The sequence below is a fragment of the Neovison vison genome, chromosome 2, assembly GCF_020171115.1.
Source record: "Neovison vison isolate M4711 chromosome 2, ASM_NN_V1, whole genome shotgun sequence".
Lineage (NCBI taxonomy): Eukaryota > Metazoa > Chordata > Mammalia > Carnivora > Mustelidae > Neogale > Neogale vison.
Genome location: NC_058092.1, coordinates 63,638,580 through 63,661,191, shown reverse-complemented (window position 1 = coordinate 63,661,191; position 22,612 = coordinate 63,638,580). Strand labels below are relative to the sequence as shown.

Here is a 22,612-nt window from a genome sequence, read left to right as displayed (position 1 = left end):
TAGTGTAAATCCACTGTGTACATATCTAACTGGACCACTCCATATCTTAGAGGATGGGGATATCTGAAATCAACACAAACATGAAACTCACACTGCATGATGTGCCATTAGCAAGAAAGTCTTTTGTTTCTGACCCAAGAATCTTTTGTCTTCTGACAGCACACATTAAACTGTGGTATGCTAAACCGCTAGTTTGCAAGTAAGGTAAAAATCCCAGACCCTTCAAAGGTTTTTTTTTTTTTTTCTTTTAATTGCGGTATAACTGACATACATTATTTTAGTTTCAGGTATACAACATAGTTATTCAACATTTGCATGTATTGCAAAATGATCACTACAATAAGTCTAGTTAACATTCATCACCATACATAGTTCCACCTTCACAGTTCTTGACAATAAAATCTGTTTCTCACCCATTGCTGTTTATTCTAGGATCAATTTTGGTAGATTATGGCACTTAGTAGCCATTTTCACTCTCTACTTGCATTCTGGGGACTATTCAAAATTTTGACAATTTATACAAAATGGGTTTTCATTCTGGTCCTATAGTAAGATAAACAACTGTGTAATTTAAATTTCTAAATAATAGAATGGAAATAGCAAAGCAGCAATATAACTAGATCATTTACTTTTCCTTTCCTTCCATTTTCTTGACTGTGAGGTAGAAATGCATTATAGAATTGAATTCATACATTTAACTAAAGTATATTTAATTACAATTGAGCATATTTTAAGCTCATAAATAAGCATGTAGGAAGTCCATACTACACACAATTTATTGACATTTGAATATTTTTTAACACTAGTGTATAAGATAGTGATATAATTTGCTTAAAAAGGTCAGAATGGAGGGGTGCCTGGGTGGCTCAGTCATTAAGCGTCTGCCTTTGGCTCAGGTCACAATCCCAGGGTCCTGGAATTGAGCTCCCTGCTCCGTGGGAAGCCTGTTCTCCCTCTCCCACTCCCCCTACGTGTGTTCCCTCTCTTGCTATGTCTCTGTCAAATAATTAAATAAAATCTTTTTTAAAAAGTCAGAATAGTTTTTGTTTGCTAAAGAATTAGCAGAACAGCTTTAAAATTAAAAAATGCATTACTCACTATATACATATTGGAATGGCTAAAATTAAAAAAAAAACTGATAATACCAAGTGTTAGAGAACATGTGGAACATTCTCAGCCATGGCTGATGGGAATGCAAAATTTAAGAACACTTTAGAAAACAGTTTGGCAAATTCTTACGAAGTTAAACACATACTTACAAGATGACAAAGCCATTCTACTCCTATTTAACCTAGGTAAATTAAAACTTAATATGCAAAAATCTATACAAGAATGTTTATAGCAGCTCCATTCTTAATCACCAAAAATGGAACCCCAATTGTCTTTCAAAGAGTGTATGGGTAAACTAAGGCACATATAAACAATGAAACAGTCAGCAATAAAAGGACACAACAACATGGACAAATTCTACAATTTGTAGAATTTATTATGCTGAGTAAAAGAAGCCAGTTTCAAAAGATCCCATGCTATATGATACCTTTTGTTGAACATTATGGAAAAAAACAAAACTATAGGGATGGAATGGTTAATTTCCAGTGATTGCTGGGTTAAAGTTAGGGGTCAGGGGTGGATTTCACAACAAAGGGACAGTACTAAGGGAATGATGTGAAGGGGAAGGAACTGTTAGGTGAACAAACTGATTGTCCTAATGGTTCCCTGAATCCAAAAATGTGCTAAATTCATAAAATTTTACATCAAAAAAGTTAATTGTATTATATGCAAATTTTAAAACAAACAAATGCACTACTTTCTAAGCATGAGTATAAGCTGCCTTTTTCTTCTACTCCCACATACCTTCACCCTAGACTTGAAAAATACTACTTTATGTGAAGAGAAAGATGGAACAGATTAAAAAAATGGCTTTGAGGTGGAAATTAAAGGAGTTTTTTATAGCATAATGAACATTTATCTTAAAAGGTTGGATTATGAGATAATGATCTATAATTTTAGAGAAAAGCAAAGCAAAAAGGTACTGAAGAGGAGACCAAGTAGACCTTAAAATTAAAGAATGGATTGTCGCCCTAGTATTCATTTCTATTCTATAGTGCCATAGCATAATAATTGTATCTTCATTTAATTTGCTTTTTTGTGTTTTGGCTACACACAAAACAACTGAAGAAAAAAATTTAATTTTAAGAAGATATAAACCTATTTTTATTTCAGTATTCTAAACTAAAACAAAAGGGATTAATCAGTTGGCTACAGTTTCTGCATCAAAAGTTCTAAATCATGAAAAATTTCTTAAAAGTCTGGTAGAATCTAATATTAGGGCTAAACCTAAAGGGAAATTAATATATTTAAGGAAATGATATTCTGCATATTTAATACTTTGCTCTTATCTCTGCTTGCCTGTTTTTCTCCCACTGCATACTCCCCTTCTGCCTTTTATTGCTTCTTCCCTTTTCTTCCTAATCTGCCATGCCCTTTTCATCCTCAGTCCCTTTTAAAAATTTGGGGCAAACCTAAGTTATCAAACTGCTTTTAGGAATGACTACATACAATATAATTCATTTTAAAGACTGTGAATTAAAACATGGTTAATGGTCAAATTCAGATATTGTGGTACTCTCTAAAACATGACAATAGGGAATATAAGTAGTCTAATGGGATGTTTAACAAGTATCAAATTAATATATGAACACCAATTTACATTCACATTTCAAAACGTATGTCATTTAAATAAAAACGTATGTCATTTAAATAAAATAAAAAATATATCTCACTATTAGAATTTAATAAAGTAAAAAACATTAGATTTTATAAAATACAAATACATTAACAAAAAAATAGGGCCCTAACCAGTCTGTGAATATATTTTTTTGGCCAAATTAGTATGAATTCTGCAGCTTATTGAATGTATGCCCTGAGTTCCAGATACTTAATTGTCCAATAAAAGAATAACTTCCCCATTTGGGGCCTTTGTGCTAAGATCATATAAATAAGTCATCTAATGCGATGGAATTGTAGAAATAAGGTATTTGAGAAGACAATAGCCCTGCTCTTTACAGTTATTTTATGAAACAAGAATGACCTTCAGGTAAACTCTGAAATGATGGTGTAAGCCACATGCCTATGGAAAAACAGTTCTATAAAATGCTCCTGGAGGCAAATGAATCAATATTACCTTTTTGCTGCTTTGGTTACTCACCTAATAAAGATGGACAAAACTGAAACTTGGAAAAGAGGTTGATGAGTAGAAAATGGAATGCCTTATATTTGGAAAACTGAAAGGGTGAGTGATGGCAACTCCCCCTTCCAAAAACATTCTCTGCATTACAAAATATCTATTTGTTTATTTTCACCCTTTAGAACTATACTCAATGTCAAAAAAAAAAACACTTTAAAACTTCCAATATCATTTTAACAAACTCTGTAAGTATCCAGTGTTGGAATTTGGGGGTACTAATTAAACAATTATTGAGCCATAGGGTCTTATTACTTCAAAAGAGAGTGTAAAATAACTCATCTAAGTTTCCATACTAGAAAAAAAGAAAAAGGTGGTTTTTTCTTTTTCAAAAACTAAGGCATTTACAGTAACATTTTAAACCATAACTTGGTATAAATACACTTAAGAATTAATAACATGAATTTTCATAAATGAGAAAAACTATAATGTTATACTGACATTTTTCCAACATAAAAAAGTCCTTTCAATGGTTTTCATATTTTAAGTTATAACAAATTTTTTTATATACAATAGATAGATAATAATTCTGAGGTTAGTATAATGTAATGTAGTTTTCCATTAAGATATAAAATTAAGCAAATATTTTCTTTTGCTCTTAGGAAAAATGAATCCTAGTTTCCCTATATTAACATATACTATTTGATTTGTACATATAAATTGTTACTATTCTTCAGTCTTTCCTGAAACTTGTTCAGCCCTGGAAAAATCTGTTTCATACTTCTTTTTGAGATTACTTAAATACATTCGTAAACTGTCTGGATCCAACTGAGAGTTTCGAGCAGTTTGAACAAGCCTAGTAGCTAGATGGTACACAGCTCTCTGTCTTTCCATCTCAGGGGTACTCCTTTGGTTTTGCTGTTATTGAAAAAATATAGATAAAAATTAAAATATGATTAGTATGACTTTGCTTTAAAATTTTGGCAAATTTCTCTTTCCTTTCATAGAAATGCAGAACTCAAAGGTAACTAATTTCTTTGGATACATCAATTCCATTCAACTAGCAAAGAACATACCAGAAAAAATGAAGAAATGTTGTTTTGAAAGAATAAAATTTTTCATGAGTATTTACTTTATCATAGATTCCTATATTCTTGAAAATCACTTTTCAATGAAAAAAGATCTGCTAAATAGGTCAAATTTCTCACTCAACATAATTGCTCATTGCTATTCAGTATTCATTTTAAATGTCACCCAAAGTACTACTCTGCTATCTCCTACTTTAATTCCCCAATAGATAAAACTGGTAGATAGAATGGGTCAACAGTAAGTTGCTTGTCCCTCTGAGAGATTTAATGTATAGAAACTGCTAGAGTCTAAGAAAATATATTGCACATTTGAAAATAAGTGCTATAAATAGCTACTTGAAATTATGCCAATTCTTAACAATCTATAGTTAGGTTGCCCAAGAAATACTGTTTATAAGGGGAATAGTAATTCTTTGAATTACTATTCAAAGGGATAGGAGTACAGCTGGAAAATTCTTCATCCACCTTGTTTCCTGAGCTAGATAGAAGAATTAACATTTTCAGTCTTAACTGTTAATGTAAAGTTAGTTAGTTTCCTTTTACTCTGGAAAATAAAATCCCTCCAACTCTTTCTCAATAGAAAGCAATTCAAGATAATTTTCTTCTCTCACTGTAAGTAAAATGAATCCAACTCCATGAAGTAAAATAAGATTATCATATATTCACCCATCTATCTGATACATTGAATGATCAACTATCAGTTTATTATCTAAATAATACTTATTTACTTCAGTAAATAATACATTTACTGAATATCTATTATCATCTATATTCCAGGCCCCCAACCTTGTGTTTATGTCTACTGGGGATACAAAAATGTCTGTCTGACATGCCACTGGAACTTAAGAGGCTCAAAGAAAGAGACATATTATTATAGTGAAAGAGACATATTCATAAGCAGCTGATTTAGGTAATTATGGTAAGTCTCAGGAGAGAGATTCAAAGTTTAGAGGAAGGAGAATTCATTCCCAGCTCAGTTCAAGAAAAGCTTAAGTAGGGTGGAATATTTGGAATGACTCTTGATAGACAGAAGAACAGAGAAGTAAGGGCATTCTGGATGGAGGAAACAGCAAGAGCAAACACATTAGAAATCCTGGTACACAGGTCAAAATGATGAAATGACCAGTAATTCAATGTGGCAGAAATGTAGGTTTTAGTTAAATTAAGAAATGTTATCTAAGGTTGGGGTAGTAAACAAAGGGAGATCATAAAGCTTAAAAAAGTTTGTAGTTAACAAACTTTAGTGTGTTTAAGAATCATCTGAAGACTGGTTAAAAATGTGAATTCCTAAGCCACAGGAAATCCTCAGAAATTTAGGATAGTCCCTGGCTAAGGAGTTTCACTTTAATTTCATAAGAAACAACCAAAAGTTTCTGAACAGGAAAACATGATAAAAGTCATGCTTAGGAGGTAATCTGGTATATGTATACATGCTGGATTGAAAAAGAGAATCTACTGCATAGTGTTAATGAAAGGTGATTAAGAAGGATTCAAAGATGATTATAATGGGTCACAGAAATTTAGGAGCAAAAAAATGAGATTTTTTTCATATTAAAAATTTAATTTTGGTCCTATTAAAGAATGAAAACATAAACTGATATTTCAAGAAGAAATACAAAGAAAAATATATGGATTCAAAGTAAAAAAAGAAGTGAAAATGAAAGCTGAGAAATGGATGAGCTCACCAAGAATATAGTTTCAAACACAGAAGGAAGGGCAAAATCTTAGGGAAACTTCCATTTAATAAGTAGAATGATAAAAAGCACTGGTAAAATACACAAAAATAAAATCAAAATGGATGAAAGACCTAAATGTGAGACAGGAAACTATCAAAATCCCAGAGAAGAACACAGGCAGCAGTCTCTTTGACCTCGGCTGCAGCAACTTCTTGCTTGATATGTTTTCAAAGGCAAGGAAAACAAAGGCAAAAATGAGCTATTGGGACTTTATTAAGATAAAAAGCTTCTGCACAGCAAAGGAAACAATCAACAAAACTAAAAGGCAGCCTACAGAATGGGAGAAGATATCTGCTAATAACATATCTGATAATGGGTTAGTATCCAAAATCTATAAAGAACTTATTAAACTCAACACATAAAAAACAAGTAATACAGTTAAGAAATGGGCAGAAGACATGAGATAGACATTTCTCCAATGACGACATCCAGATGGCTAACAGACACGTAAAAAGACTCATTATTAGGGAAATACAAATCAAAACCACGAGATACCACCTCACACTTGTCAGAATGGCTAAATTAACAACACAGGAAACAACAGATATTAGTGAGGATGAAGAGAAAGGGGAACCCTCTTGCACTGTTGGTGGGAATGCAAACTGGTGCAGTCACTCTAAAAACAGCATGGAGATTCCTCAAAAAGTTAAAAATAGAACTACCTGATGACCCAGGAATTACACTAGTAGGTATTTACCCAAAGGATACAAAAATACAGACTTGAAGGGCTATGTGCATTATCAACAATAGCCAACTATGGAAAGAGCCCAGATGTCTATCAACAGATGAACAGATAAAGATGAGGTGGTATATATATATAGATAGATAGGGATATTACTCAGCCAAAAATGAAATCTTGCCATTTGCAAGACAGATGGATGGATGGAGCTAGAGTATATTATGCTAAAGCAAAATAAATCTGTCAGAGAAGACAAATACAATATGATTTCACTCATTTGTGGAATTTAAGAAAGAAAGCAGTGAATATATAGGAGGGAGGGAAAAAAAGAGAGAAGGAAACAAACCATAAGGGACTCTTCACAATAGAGTAAAAACTGACAGTTGATAGAAGGAGGTAAGGAGGGTGGGCTAGATAGGTGATGGGTATTAGGAGGGTGTTTGTTGTGATGAGCACTGGATATTGTAAGTAAGTGGTGAATCACTGAATTCTACTCCTGAAACCAATATTGCACTGTATAATTAACTAGAATTTAAATAAAAATTGAACAAAAAAAAAAGCACTGGTGAAAAAAGAAAAAAAGGGGTAATCAGAGGTAGGAAAATGAAGACATCCAGGAGAAGACCATTTCACAGTAGCCAAGACAGAAAAGAATTATGAAAAGGGAAAGAAGGGTAGTATCAAACACCACAGAGAGACCAGGGAAGATGAGAAGTGAAAAAAAAAATGCCATAAGAGTTAATCATTAATCATTAGTTGGTATTTCACAAAGAAAGTTTCAGTGGCATGATGACAAGATCTAGTTTGCAAGTGGAAAACGGAAGTAAATGGTTATTATAATCTCTTAAGAAGTTGGCAGTTAAAAAAAAAAGAGAAATATCTTTTGAGAAGTAAGGTAATAAAGAAGGATTTCTTAGGAAAAACCTACCTAAGCATATTCATAGGAAAAGGAAAAGCCAGTGAACAAACACTAAGGATACAAAGAGAAGGGGAACAAAGGATACCTGGCTGGCTCAGTTGGGAGAACATATGGCTCTTGATCTCAGGATTGTAAGCTCAAGCCCCATATTTGGTACAGAAATTACTTTTAAAAAATCTTTTTAAAAAAATGTGGCACCTCGGGCGCCTGGGTGGTTCAGTGGGTTAAGCCACTGCCTTCGGCTCAGGTCATGATCTCAGGGTCCTGGGATCAAGTCCCGCATCGGGCTCTCTGCTCGGCAGGGAGCCTGCTTCCTCCTCTCTCTCTCTCTGCCTGCCTCTCTGCCTACTTGTGATCTCTCTCTGTCAAATAAATAAATAAATGATCTTAAAAAAAAAAAAATGTGGCACCTCACTGGCTCAGTCAGTAGAACACGTGACTATTGCTCTCAGGATTGTGAGTTCGAGCCCCATGTTGGGTACAGAAATTATTTAAAAATAAAATCTTAAAAAGAGAGAGAGAAGAAAGGAATTTGATGAAGTTATATCTTATTGGATATGGAAAGAATGTGGAAAAGTTAGCCTTGAATAAATTGAAAGATAATCTTTTTCTCTGAGATAGAAAAGAAGAGAACTGGGTGAAAAACAGATATTCCAAAATAGAGTTTTCAAGAAGTTCAAGGATTCATCAAGATAACTGCAAGTCTCTCAAAAAATATAGGAAATGAATTTTCTGTAGAGTGAGGACACTGAGGGTAAAGTTTGGGAAGAGGAGAAATGTTTTGAGAGTTAAAGAAACTATACAGAACAATAAAAGGGGAAAAAACTATCCAATAAAATATTTGACTAAAGGTAGAATATATCAATTTGCTGTAGAATATATCAATGTGCATAAGATTAGTTTATCTAGAATATATTTTGACAATCATTATCAGGAAAGCCAAAGCCTAGAAGGCAACTCAAGAAGGCTTGACATAATTGGAATCTTGCAAGATGAAGACTAAGGAACTAGATAATGAGAGATTCTTCAGAAGCCAACACTGCCAAAATTGTTGAAGAGATTCAAATGGAGGATTAGGTAAGTAAAGTCATGAAGATAGTCTAGAAACTCAAGATACAAAAGGGATACAATAAAAATTAAAAGCAGGTTAAGAGAGAAAGACAAAGGAAACCGTTACTACTGAAGAAAATTTCATAACGCACATAGTTTACTGAACACACTGTATTCTTAAAACATAAAGCAAGCTGATATTAAAAAAAAAGATTTCCAAATTTTGAGTCAATAGATGTGAGTTCAATAGCAAAACACTTAACCTCTGTGAACCTCAGTTGCAAAAAAATGAGTAAAAGTAACAGCTTATTAATCTTATACTAGAAAAACCTAACCGCTTCATGAAGGGTCAGGAGGCTTATATATGATAATGGATGAGAATCTTAAATACTATTTTAAAGATGTTAAAGTGGGGCGCCTGGGTGGCTCAGTGGGTTAAAGCCACTGCCTTCGGCTCAGGTCATGAACCCAGAGTCCTGGAATCAAGCCCCACGTCAGACTCTGCTCAGCAGGGAGCCTGTTTCTCCCTCTCCCTCTGCCTGCCTCACAAGAGAGGCAGGCAGAGAATCTCTTGTGATCTGCTTGTGATCTCTGTCTGTCAAATAAATAAATAAAATCTTAAAAAAAAAAGATGCTAAAGTATGGTGCATAGTAATTTTAATTTTTAATTTTAATTTATTTTTTAGAGAGAACAAATATGAGTGGGGGTTGGGAGAGAGGGAGAGAGAGAATCTTAAGCAGGCTCTACACCCAGTGCAGAGGCCAACTTGGGGCTTAATCTCACAACCCTGAGATCATGACATGAGCCGATCAAGAGTCAGATACTTAACTGACTGAGCCACCCAGGCAACCTGTGATTTTTCTTTTTTTCTTTTATTTTTTATTAACATATAATGTATTATTTGTTTCAGGGGTACAGGTCTGTGATTCATCAGAGTGATTTTTTTTTTAAGATTTTATTTATTTATTTGACAGAAATCACAAGTAGGTGAAGAGGCAGGCAGAGAGAGAGAGAGAGGGAAGCAGGCCCCCTGCTGAGCAGAGAGCCCGATGCGGGACTCGATCCCAGGACCCTGAGATCATGACCTGAGCCGAAGGCAGCGGCTTAACCCACTGAGCCACCCAGGTGCCCCAGAGTGATTTTTATTTTTAATGCTTACTTTATATAGACTTATTTTTTCATCATAAAGTTAGTGTAGCAGGAAGTATTTTTTTTTTAAGATTTTATTTATTTATTTGTCAGAGAGAGAGGGAGAGAGAGCGAGCACAGGCAGACAGAGAGGCAGGCAGAGGCAGAGGGAGAAGCAGGCTCCCTGCTGAGCAAGGAGCCCGATGTGGGACTCGATCCCAGGACGCTGGGATCATGACCTGAGCCGAAGGCAGCTGCTTAACCAACTGAGCCACCCAGGCGTCCCTGTAGCATTAAGTATTACAGGAACCAAACTGTTTTAACTTTTGACTACTAACTTACTGGTTGATTTGTTGGGAAAGGTTGAAATAGACCAAACCAAAAAAATTGTGAGAAGTAAAAAAAGATTTGCCTTATTTAGAATTAGGTTTTTAGGGGCTTGGGTGGCTCAGTCAGTTAAGTGGCTGCCTTTGACACAGGTCATGATCCCAAAGTCCCATGATTGAGCCCCACATCGGGATCCCTGCTCAGTGAAGACCCTGCTTCTCTTTCTCTCCCTGCCCGCTGCTCTCTGCCTACTTATGCTATCTCTGTCAAATAAATAAATAAATAATTTTAAAAAAAAATTAGGTTTTATTTTAAATGCTTTAATCATTAATATTATCATATACTTAGGTACAACACCATTATAATAATGTACACTAGAAGTATTTTCCTGAATTGGAAAACCAATTCTTACTGCTAAAAAGTTTCTTACCAAAGTTTGTCTCGTAATTTGAGTTGTGATTTCTTTGGCATCCAAGACAATTGATGATGGGAGTGATGACACCTCTGCAGCTTTTAATCCTAAAATTATAGACAACGGGCTATATGTTGTTGTTGTTATGGCAGGTATTACGTTTATTTTAAGCAGTAATAATCTTTTCTTCACAGATTTAAACTTCCATCCTACAGGGATTTATGAAGAACTTAGCCATTCTCAAAATTAAGTTTTCCAAAGTTCTAAATGACAATTTACCAATCATAAGATTTAATTAGTTGTCCAAGATGTATGACAAGTTAGAATATCAATTACTTCTCAACATATATCTGAGACAGGAAAACATGATAGGGAAAAGAAAAGGGGTAACTAGAAAACTGAATAATAACAATGAAATTCCAACTACAAATGCAGTTGGTTAATAGAAGGGCAAAGAATATGAGCTTTGCAAGGAAGGAGAGATAACCCTAGTCACAGAGATAACCCTAAAGCTGAATATTCATCTGTCCAGCAGATCACTGAGAGGGGGATTTCTCACAAGATATAACTATAGATGACTATTTTTTATGCAATTCAAAGTACTACCTAGTATTCTCATGTTCCCTGAGCCTAATTTTGTTGTATAAATGCCACAAAGGCTTTCTACTGTGTGTTAGCAGTTAATTGTATGTACTTCTTTAGAGGCAACAGAAACAACGCTAGCACATTTACTGAGAAGTTACTAATTGCTAGGTACTATATTAAACAGATGTTTGATAATGCATTTAATCTTCATAAGCCCTACATACATGGAAAATTATCCCCATGTAATAGATGAAATTAAAGCTTATAAAAATAGAGTATCTGACACAAATTAAGTTATGCAGTTGATTTCTCATTTCAAATAGCAAAACAAAGATGCTTCCCGCCCCACAAGAGGGTCACATTCATAGCTAAAATTATTTTAGGAAATTTATATTTATGGATCAATTTAAAAATTTCTGAATCCATGAGATTTTACACATCATATAATGATTTAGGTAGAAAATATCTAATCAAGTTTATAAGCATCATATGGTTTGGTAATACATTCCCTTTTAAGACTTTAGATGATCAAGTTCCCTACATCTGAAGAAAACAGATGTTACTCAAAAAGTGTGTAAGAAATATACAATTTTCAATTCATTTATAACTTGCAAATATAAGCTAAATTACACTTTCCTCAGAATAGAAACTAATACTTCTGGAACTTTAATGTGTTGTAATTCTACATAAGTACTGATTAATATAAATTTAAATATAAACTTAATATACATAAAATGTAAGCTTGACATAGAAAATACAGTCTTAGAGCATAAACACTCAAAAGAATGACAGGAAAATTTGTTTAGATTAAGAGCCAAGTAAAGGGGAAAAGAATTATGAGAATATGTAGTGTTTCAATAGATATTATATAGATATAATTTCCATATGCAATACCATAATTTTTTTCTTCTGTGAGTCCCTTACAAAGTTTGTAGGTATACAAGATTGCTTCTTTATCCCTTGACGTGTTCTTCACATGCTGAACTTCAAAATGCATGTTTTCTACATTAGGGTACAGGACCTCTATATGACATAGTTCCAGGAAATGCGTAGCAAACAGTGTAAATGCCTAGAATATATAACAATAAATGTATTTTTTAAATGAACTAGAAAAAGAATTAGTTTGATTTTCCAGGTAGCTAGGCAAAAGTGTAGGAATGAAACTAATACTGGTCAACTCATTTCAAAATATTTTGCAAATTTATATTCAATGAAAGAGACATTTTATTATATTTACACATCACACATAGGTTACATTACAAAAAAGAGAACAAATTTAAAAATAGAATCCTAAAAAAATCTGAATATATTCAAAAGATGAGATTTACCAGAAATAAAGCTGCTAAGTGAGGTAAGCATTTATTAGAAAAGTATTCTACAAATAAAATCATAAAATTTCTCTCAACTTTTTTTTTTTTAATATTTTTTTTTTAAGATTTTATTTATTTATTTGTCAGAGAGAGGGAGAGAGAGCGAGCACAGGCAGACAGAGAGGCAGGCAGAGGCAGAGGGAGAAGCAGGCTCCCTGCCGAGCAAGGAGCCCGATGTGGGACTCGATCCCAGGACGCTGGGATCATGACCTGAGCCGAAGGCAGCTGCTTAACCAACTGAGCCACCCAGGCGTCCCTCTCTCAACTTTTAAAAAAAACTTTACTTTAAAAGTAGCTTCCCTCCATATAACTACTTTTTGGAAAGTGGAATCAATGGTTTGTCTTAGGTATTCAAAATCACAAAGATTTTTAGGTTTTAGATTTGCATTGTGTTTAGGTTAGGTACTTAAAAGGAAGAAAGAAAAGATAGAGAATAATGCTTAGGACAATGATTCTCAAACTTCAGTAATCCCCTGGGGAGCTTGTTAAAGATGCAAATTCTTGGTACTTATTGTAATGTGGAATCCCAGAAAACTCCATTTTCCAGAAGTATTTTAGGTATCGATGCAGATGGTTCAAATGAGATGACCAGCACATGGTTTCCAGTCTTGAGTTACTAAACTAGAGATTTGCATAATTGGTTATGTTTTAAGATATTACCAGAAAAAAAAAAAAAACTATAAAAATGCGATTGGTGGAAAAAGAAAGTCTTAAGACATTAAAAGGAAAATATTTGGGCTGGCAAATGGCATCAATCATTAAGGGGGTGTGGCAAGAGGTACAGGACAGAAAAATGAAAAGATTCAACTACTTAATAAATCAAAAGGGGTATAAAACCAAATTTATAAAGCAACAGAAAAAATTCAGAAATTCAGTAAACTAGTAAGGACTATGTTCATAATAACATTAATGTCCTCAAAATTTATGTATCAAACAAAACTACTACACTCTACTACTAGAAATAGAGTCATTAGTATCTTTAATCAGATTAGAGGTGAGATGGGGGCACCATGGTACAGGGACCTGAACACTAAGAGGATGCCAGTGGCTATAGAGCCCTACAGACACACCAAGCCAAGCTGCTTCAACCACATATAGATGGGTTTTATGATGGGCTATGCAGTGGGCATGGCAGCTGGGGTGCTCTTGGGTACTTTTTTTTTTCGCTCAGGTTGGAATGTGGAGTTGGGAGCTGATGGGTGGCATCAGGAAAACCATAATGCAGAGTGGTGGCATCTTTAGCACATTCACGGCCATCAGGATGGCCAATACTAATTAGGGCCATAGTTGCCCACTGTATCTACCCCTTTCCATTTGTCCCAACCCATGTACTATAATAAAACAAGTCTTTGAGTTAAATAATAAAAATAAAATAATGTAAATCTAATCAGATTAAAGAGTCAATTCCAGAAACTCCAGAACTAATTCAGAAAACTAATCGTTAAAATTCTGTTGCTCTATGGACAGCCACATGCAGGAAAATGAAATTGGACCATTTCTTTACACCACCCATGAAAATAGACTCAAAATGGATGAAGGACCTCAATGTGAGAAAGGAATCCATCAAAATCCTTGAGGAAAACACAGGCAGCAACCTCTTCAACCTCCGTCGCAGCAACTTCTTCCTAGGAATGCCATCAAAGGCAAGGGAAGCAGGGCAAAAATGAACTACTGGGGGGCGCCTGGGTGGCTCAGTGGGCTAGGCCGCTGCCTTCAGCTTGGGTCATGATCTCAGGGTCCTGGGATCGAGTCCCGTGTTGGGCTCTCTGCTCAGCAGGGAGCCTGCTTCCTCCTCTCTCTCTCTGCCTGCCTCTCTGCCTACTTGTGATCTCTCTCTGTCAAATAAATAAATAAAATATTTTTTTAAAAATGAACTATTGGAACTTCATCAAGATCAAAAGCTTTTGCACAGCAAAGGAAAGAGTTAACAAAACCAAAAGATAGCTGACAGAATGGGAGAAGATATTTGCAAACTATATATCAGGTAAAGGGCTAGTATCGAAAATCTATTAAAAACTTATCAAACTCTACAACCAAAGAACAAATAATCCAATCAAGAAAGGGGCAGAGGACATGAACAGACATTCTGCAAAGAAGACATCCAGATGGCCAACAGACACATGAAAAAGTGCTCCACATCACTTGGCATCAGGGAAATACAAACAAAAACCACAATGAGATACTACCTCACACCAGTCAGAATGGCTAAAATTAATAAGTTAGGAAGTGACAGATGCTGGCGAGGATGTGGAGAAAGGGAAACTCTCCTGCACTGTTGGTGGGAATGCAAGCTAGTGCAACCACTCCAGAAAACAGCATGGAGGTTCCTCAAAATGTTGAAAATAGAGCTATCCTATGACCCAACAATTGCACTACTGGGTATTTACCCTAAAGATGCAAATGGAGTGATCCAAAGGGGCACGTGCACCCGAATGTTTATAGCAGCAATGTCCACAATAGCCAAACTATGGAAAGAACCTAGATGTCCATCAACAGATGAATGGTTAAAGAAGATGTGGCATATATATATATAATGGAATACTATGCAGCCATCAAAAGAAACGAATTCTTGGGAGAAATTGGAAGGGGAGGTGAACCATGAGAGACTATGGACTCTGAAAAACAATCTGAGGGGTTTGAAGGGGCGGAGGGTGCAAGGTTGGGGGAACCAGGTGGTGGGTATTAGAGAGGGCACGGATTGCATAGAGCACTGGGTGTGGTGCAAAAACAATGAATACTGTTATGCTGAAAATAAATAAATAAATAGATAGATAGATAGATAAATAAATAAATGAAATCTTGCCATTTGCGATGACATGGATGGAACTAGAGGGTATTATGCTTAGCAAAATAAGTCAACCGGAGAAAGACAGATCATATGATCTCCCTGATATGAGGAAGTGGAGATGCAACATGGGGGGTTTGGGGGGTAGGAAAAGAATAAATGAAACAAGATGGGATCGGGAGGGAAACAAACCATAAGAGACTCTTAATCTCACAAAACAAATTGAGGGTTGCCGGGTCGGGGGGGCGGGTAGGGAGAGGGTGGTGGGGTTATGGACACTGGGGAGGGTATGTGCTATGGTGAGTGCTGTGAAGTGTGTAAATCTGGCGATTTACAGACCTGTACCCCTGGGGCTAATAATACATTATATGTTTATTAATTTTTTTTTAATTATTAAAAAAATTCTGTTGCTCTAGAACTACTTTCAATACCAAAATCTGTAATAGTCAGTCTTCTCCTGAGAAATAGAATACTCTGTGTGTGTGTGTATGTGTGTGTGTGTGTGTGCGTGTGTGTGTGTAGAGAGAGAGAAAGAGAGAGAGCTTAACTATTAGGAATTGGTTCATATGATTATGGAGACTTACAAATCTCCAGATCTGCAATCAGCAAGCTGGAGACCCAGGATAGCTGATGCTATAATTCCAGTCTGAGTCTTTAAGACCTGAGAACTGGAGAGCAAATGGTATATTTCCAGTCCAAATGCTGGCAGGCTCAAGATCCAGAAAAAGTTGATGTTTCAATTCTACTCCAAAGGCAGGAAAAATGACTCTAGATTAAAGGCAGTCAGATAGGAAGTAACCCTCTCACTCCCAGAAAGGTCAGCCTTTTTGTTTTATTCAGGTATTCAACTGGGATCCACGCAAAACTGATTGGATAGGAGGAGCTAGAAGTTACAGAGGTAGAGCAGATGGGAGCCAGGGTGCCTATGCACACGTGAGCACTCACCTGGTATGTTCAAGCCCAGTACGGTAAGGGCGGGAGGAGGTGCAGCACTGGCCACACCCTTCTGGCAGGATGGCCCTGGCACTGAGCTGGAAGGCAGGCCCTGATTCGGGCTCTAGGCCACCACTCCCGGACCTCCACTATGACTGCATCAGTGCAGAAGCAGGTAGGCCTACCAGCCCCCTAGTGGGCAACTAAAGAAGGCACCTGACCCTGACCCCAAAGACATACCCCTTGCCCTCCCTCTCCTTGGTGCTGTACCTACCCCCAGATTGTTCAGGGGCCAGTTCCCTTACCTCCCAGGTCCCAGGCTGTAATTCCCAAACATATAGTATGTTAACAGAGGATCCTATTACCACTTATCTTTCTCCCTCAGTCCTATGATATGATCTGTAAACTCAGGTTTGAAGTCAGAGAAAACTGTGGTTATCAATGGCACTATAAGAGAGGTGAAGTATGTTAGAAGACAATCACAGACTATGTGGTTTACACAGAATCAGCCCAGAGTCTGGATTACTGGGGAAGTGTGAGGCTGCTGGGCCGTGTGTGAGGCTGTCCACTCATATTTGTTATCTCTGACCAAGGGGCAGTTTGAAATTCAATATACACCATGGTTGAGATGTACAGCCTTTGTAGAGTTATTTCCTGAAATATATGATGCTTTGGAAAGCTTTGAATCTCCTGCTAATTCTTTTAGCTTAATTAAACTGAGAGCATGTCTACAACAGGCTTCAGGTGATATATTTTTACTGAACAGGAAGGAATGTCCCCCCTTTAAGAGAGAAAGGGCATGCAGTGGGGTGGGGGGGGGAGGGGCAGAGGGAGAGGGAGAGAATTCCAAGCAGACTCTGCACTGGGTGCAGAGCCACACGCAGGGCTCTATCCCAGACCTTAAGATCATGACCTGAGCCAAAATCAGGTCAGATGCTCAACGAAACAGGTACCCCAAGAAACCCCTTTTAAGAGATCTGCTTGCATCTGAGGAGCTTGCTAATACATAGCAGATATACTAAGAGTCTTCACTGGATCTCCACGTGCTAATACATAGTAGATATACTAAGAGTCTTCATTGGATCTCCTACATAACATCTTGTGGCATGGGTTTGTGTCCCCTCAAGAAATCCCTCCAAACTACTGTTCAGTAATGACACTGTTGACAGCAGAACTGGGTCAGCTGCTGAACAGTTACCTGCAACAAATTAAACTTGCACTGGCACACTGACCTTTTCTAGCTCTTATAAACCTGGAGGATTTGGCTGTTTTTTCTGCTGCTACTTCTGAGGTACTTTCAGTAATAGCAGAAGTGATGAAGAAATACACTGTTATATTAAAAGTTCTCTTCCTATACTGATTAGTCACATGAATCAAGATCAAGCTACACAGCTTTGCTAACTGTGCCCATGTTGTTATTGACACAGCTAGAGACAAGTCTTAGGAGAGTTTTGCCATTAACAAATGTCTGCAAAGACTTCTGACTGCTGAGTCAACAGCTCTTTATACCACCTGTGAGGAAACACTGGCAAAACACTTGAATGATGGTAAAAGTCAAATTCCTGCAACAGAATTTCTTTGGGATTTCCTGATCCATCAGGAGAGTCTCCATAGAAGAGGCCATTTAAGCCATGGGGACATCAACTTATCCAAATTTCCAAAAGAAGCAACAAATCAATTGCTTGCACCTTCCATTGTACTTTTACTCATTCATTCATCTTCATTGATGAAGATCCACTACCAAGGTTTAAGGAAAAAGCAGTAATAAAATCATTAGTTGGTCTTGCAGGCTAGAGTGTTTCCTTCCGTCCAGTTTCTCAGCTTAAAAAAAAAAATGTGCTGGGGCGCCTGTGTGGCTCAGTGGGTTAAAGCCTCTGCCTTCAGCTTGGGTCATGATCCCGGGGTCCTGGGATTGAGCCCCGCATCCGGCTCTCTGCTCAGCGGGGAACATGCTTCCTCCTCTTTCTCTCTGCCAGCTTCTCTGCCTACTTGTGATCTCTGTCTGTCAAATAAATAAATAAAGTCTTTTTTAAAAAATGTGCTAAGCTGTGAGAAGAGCATCATAAGTATTTGGCCTTTCCTGCCTTTGCCTGAAGAACTTGGGAAGAAGCCAGATTAGAAGGAATTCTGAAACAAATGCCTACAGCTCTTTAAATACAAAAATCATATACGAGTTGCATTACCACATGTCTGAGAATCACTGTGCTGTTGGTGACTTGGATAGTCTTCCTGCTGAGAAGTGGCCCAAGTAATCTGTGAACTCTGTGGCATTCCCATCCTAACTCTTTTCAGTTCTAGATCCATTCTGGAAGTGCTCATCATGCTTTGAAACATCAGCACACACTGCACACCATGTCAAGTTACTGCCTCCACGGAATTGAGACATCAGCAGTGGGTAGAAAGAAGGTTGTGTTCCAGGCAAAAGAAGTAATATTAAGCTTCTGTATCCTGTGCTTTGCCCAATTTTATCGCTGACTGCAACTTCATGTGGTTTGTGGAAAAAATTCTTAAGAGTATCTAAAGTTCTTAAAGCTGTTCTTGCAGCACATGGAGAACCTGGTGGCTTACACCAGCCAACAGAAGAACAAATGGAACAAAACTATCAATCTTAAATGGATGGCCCTGTTGAAAATTTGACCTTTAGAGAGAAGAAACAAATACATTTAGCCAAGAAATCCACAAGTAAAGGTGTCTTATGAAAATACTTAATAAGTCAAAAACATTTTTGGCTACATCAAAAAACCCAGGCTGAACAGGCTTTACCAACATGGAAATTGAAAATCCAATGGTAGGGTGGATTGCAAGGTCTGTTTGACTAAGGATCAAGTTCTCTTTCTCTATTGCCTTCTCATTTGCTGTTCCTGAGCTTGTGTGAACCTCCAGTTACGTGCCCTCCTGGAACCAAGTGGCCACAGCTGCTTGGTCCCTCCACCATGACACAGTGTCCAGAGGAGGGGGAACTTTTTACCGAGATGTCACCCAGAAATCTCTTGGAAACTGTCACTGTGGCCAGGACCCTCCTCCTATACTCACTGGCCAGGCTGGGTAGGCATCCACTCCTGAGCCATCACTGATGCACGGAGAAAAAGCCCGAGTCAGTCTGGCCTCATCCCTGGAGCTGAGAATAAGGTTAGATGATCCAGATCCCATAAGACAGAGCAGAAGAGGAACAGCTCCTGGAAGGTATGGTGGTCAGATGTGGTACCAGGCAGCAGGTTTGCTGGTCCATTTGTAGCCAGGAAAACAGGAGCCCTGGCATGTGTCTGGGTATGGAGGGTTTTGTTAAAGGAGCAGGGAAAGCTGGCGGAACAAGGGTCAGGGTTGCAACTACCCCAGTACACCCCAAAATCTGCAATTCTCAAGAGCTCACTGGACTACTGAAATTGTCTGGAACAGCTGGAAAGCCCCTGACATCTCTCTCAGGGGCAGCAGCATAGCCAGAAGCTCTCAGGAACCCCTCTGACGCTGTCTTGCACCCCAGGTCTGTGTATGCGCTAGGCTGCACACAGTGAATTACAGCCCCTTCTCCACCTTCCAAACCTCCCTGGCAGGTTCTAGCCCACAGCTCTCCAAGGAAGGCCATTCACCATATGTGTTTCTGGCTTCTCTGCTGTCAGAGAATAGTGCCAAGGAGACCTCAAAGGGAAGGAGTGGTTCTGTGCAATGACGGACATTCTAGCTCACCCTATCCAACCCTTTGCCAACTCAACACCCACCGCCCCTTTTAAACTAAACTCTTTTTTTTTTAATAAAGATTTTTATTTATTTATTTGACAGAGAGAGACCACAAGTAGGCAGAGAGGCAGGCAGAGAGAGAGGAAGGGAAACAGGCTCCCTGCTGAGCAGAGAGCCCGATGCGGGGCTGGATCCCAGGACCCCAGGATCATGACCTGAGCCGAAGGCAGAGACTTAACCCACTGAGCCACTTAAACTAAAGTTTTAATGCAAAAAAAACAGAGCACTAAACTTTTGCCCCTGTGATATAGACTTCTCTCGTCCAAGTGTAGACCCCAGTTCTCTTATGTTGTGTTTCTGCTCCTGGGACATTTTCTTTTGCAGTGTCTCCTTTGCACTCTAATTTAAATGATGATTTATAGGATTAACCTTAACCCTCCTTATGTTAGAGGTGGAATGGAACAGAGGAAATAAAAAGAACTGATATTTACCAATCCCATGAAAAAAAGCATACAAAAAACCTGACTGGATGGGACCCACTCACTCTAGGGAGGGTCTACCAGTTCAAATACAGATCTCATTCAGAAACCCTGATAGATACACCCAAAATCTTACTTGACAAAATATCCAGTATTCTGTAGTACAGTCAGGCTGACATCCAAAATTAACCATCACAGACACTAATTCGATTTTAATCCTAACACTTAATACATATATCTTATTTTTATGAGAAATTTTGATCAACTGACACAGATCAACTGACATAGATTCACTATTACAAAGACTAATGTTATCTCTTAATATTACTTTTGATTTATCACATATCTATCACAAAAATAAAATTTTTCTCATTCTTTATAATAAATCATTATAGACTGTCACTTAAGGTAAAGAAGATCATCTTAGGGATATTTCAAGGTACTTTTTGTTTTTAAGATTTTACTTATTTATTTGACAGAGATCACAAGTAGGGAGAGAGGCAGGCAGAGAGAGAGTGGGGAAGCAGGCTCCCTGCTGAGCAGACAGCCCAATGTGGGGCTCAATCCCAGGACCCTATCTCAAAGTTCTTTAAATATGGAAAAAAATTTTAAGATTTTTCATACCTGCATATATTCTGAGAGATTATCTAAAAAGTTATTTTACAAATCAGCTTAATAAAACAGCAAAAATCATAGTCTCTTTTACTTGACTTGTGAAAACCTGTTTTCTTTAAAGAAATGAATCTTAGGTGGGTAAGTAAAATAATTTTCCACAAAGTGACCTCAGATGCCTAGTTTTTCACTTCATGTTGTAAAATCATAGTCAATGTTATTATCCACGGAGACAATTATTGAAATGCTTTCATGTTTTGCCTTTTAATTTGATTAAATTAAAGCCAAGTGACTAGTCTTGATATTATTTGTATTTCTTGATTTCCTCCTTCAGCTGTCTACATAGCTATCATACTAGCTGTTCTTGCAGCTAATAAAAATATAAATACTATGGTATACTTTTATTACCTAAAATTGTTTAAAGAACTATTTGTAGGTGCCAATAAAATCCAATCATGATAAATACATAAAGGATACGTGAAGGGGGCGCCTGCGTAGCTCAGTTAGTTGAGCACTAGACTCTTGGTTTCCACTTAGGTCATGATCTCACAGTTGTGAAATCAAGCCCCATATATAAGTTCTGTGCTCAGTGGGGAGTCTGCAGGAAATTTCTCTCTCCCTTTCCCTTTCCCTCTGCCCTTCCTCCTGCTCAGGGATGTGTGAGCTCTCTCTTGCTCTCTCTCTCTCAAATAAATAAATCTTTTTTTAAAAAGCGCTCAACAACGGAGCACAAAATCAGGACTTTTAAAAGTCTGTTCGGCTGAGGGACATCGCTCCAGAGGCTAAACCGGGGCAAAGCCCACATGGGGTCAGTGTGGCCTCAGGTCCCACAGGGTCACAGAAGGGGGGTGTCCAAGTGTTGCAGAGCTTGCGGGTATTGGAACGGGAAAGCCGGCTACAGAGACAGAGCCGACAGTAAGCTCATAGCTCGGGATTACCTTGAACCAGCCGCAGGCTCGATGAGCTCAGAGCGCAGCCGGACTGGGCGCTGTTCTCTGAGGGCACACTGAGGAGTGGGGGCCCGGGCTCTCGGCTCCTCCGGGCTGGAAACCAGGAGGCCGCCATTTGTACTCCCGTCCTCTGGAACTCTACGGAAAGCGCTCAAGGAACAAAAGCTCCTGAAAGCAAAGCCAAGCGGATTACTCAGCCCAGCCCCTGGTAAGGGCGGTGCAATTCCGCCTGGGGCAAAGACACTTGAGAATCACTACACCAGCCCCCCCACAAAAGATCAACAAGAAATCCAGCCAAGACCAAGTTCACCTACCAAGGAGTGCGGTTTCAATACCAAGGAGAGCAGCAGAATTCCAGAAGAGGAGAAAGCAAAGCACGGAACTCATGACTTTCTCCCTGTGATTTTTTAGTCTTGCAGTTAATTTAATTTTTTTCTTTTTCATTTTATTCTCTCTTCTTCTGCTAAAATTTTCTTTAACTTTTACCCTTTTCTTTTTTAACGTTTTTTAACTAGTTTAATATATATATTTTTTCTTTTTTATACTCTTCTTTATTCATTTTCTTTTTTAAATTCTTTACCTTTTTTTTCTTTTTTTCTTTCTTTCTTTTTGAACCTCTTTTTATCCCCTTTCTCCCCCCTTATGATTTGGGATCTCTTCTGATTTGGATAAAGCATATTTTCCTGGGGTTGTTGCCAC

The 22,612-nt window shown here is 37.6% G+C and overlaps 1 protein-coding gene and 1 pseudogene across 1 annotated transcript in view; one reads left to right on the top strand and one right to left on the bottom strand.

Moving 5' to 3' along the window:
- Positions 1 to 3,870: 3,870 nt before the first annotated feature.
- The window catches only part of MSH4 (mutS homolog 4), a 116,478-nt gene continuing 97,736 nt past the window's right edge, over positions 3,871 to 22,612 (bottom strand). Inside the window, exons 18-20 of the mRNA XM_044236441.1 lie at positions 12,004 to 12,178; positions 10,543 to 10,631; positions 3,871 to 4,102 (exon numbers count right to left, since the gene is read on the bottom strand). Coding sequence (XP_044092376.1) covers positions 3,911 to 4,102; positions 10,543 to 10,631; positions 12,004 to 12,178 — 456 coding nt within the window. The 3' untranslated portion in view covers positions 3,871 to 3,910. The remainder of the gene's footprint in view (positions 4,103 to 10,542; positions 10,632 to 12,003; positions 12,179 to 22,612) is intronic.
- Positions 16,540 to 18,896, top strand: LOC122898514 (annotated as a pseudogene).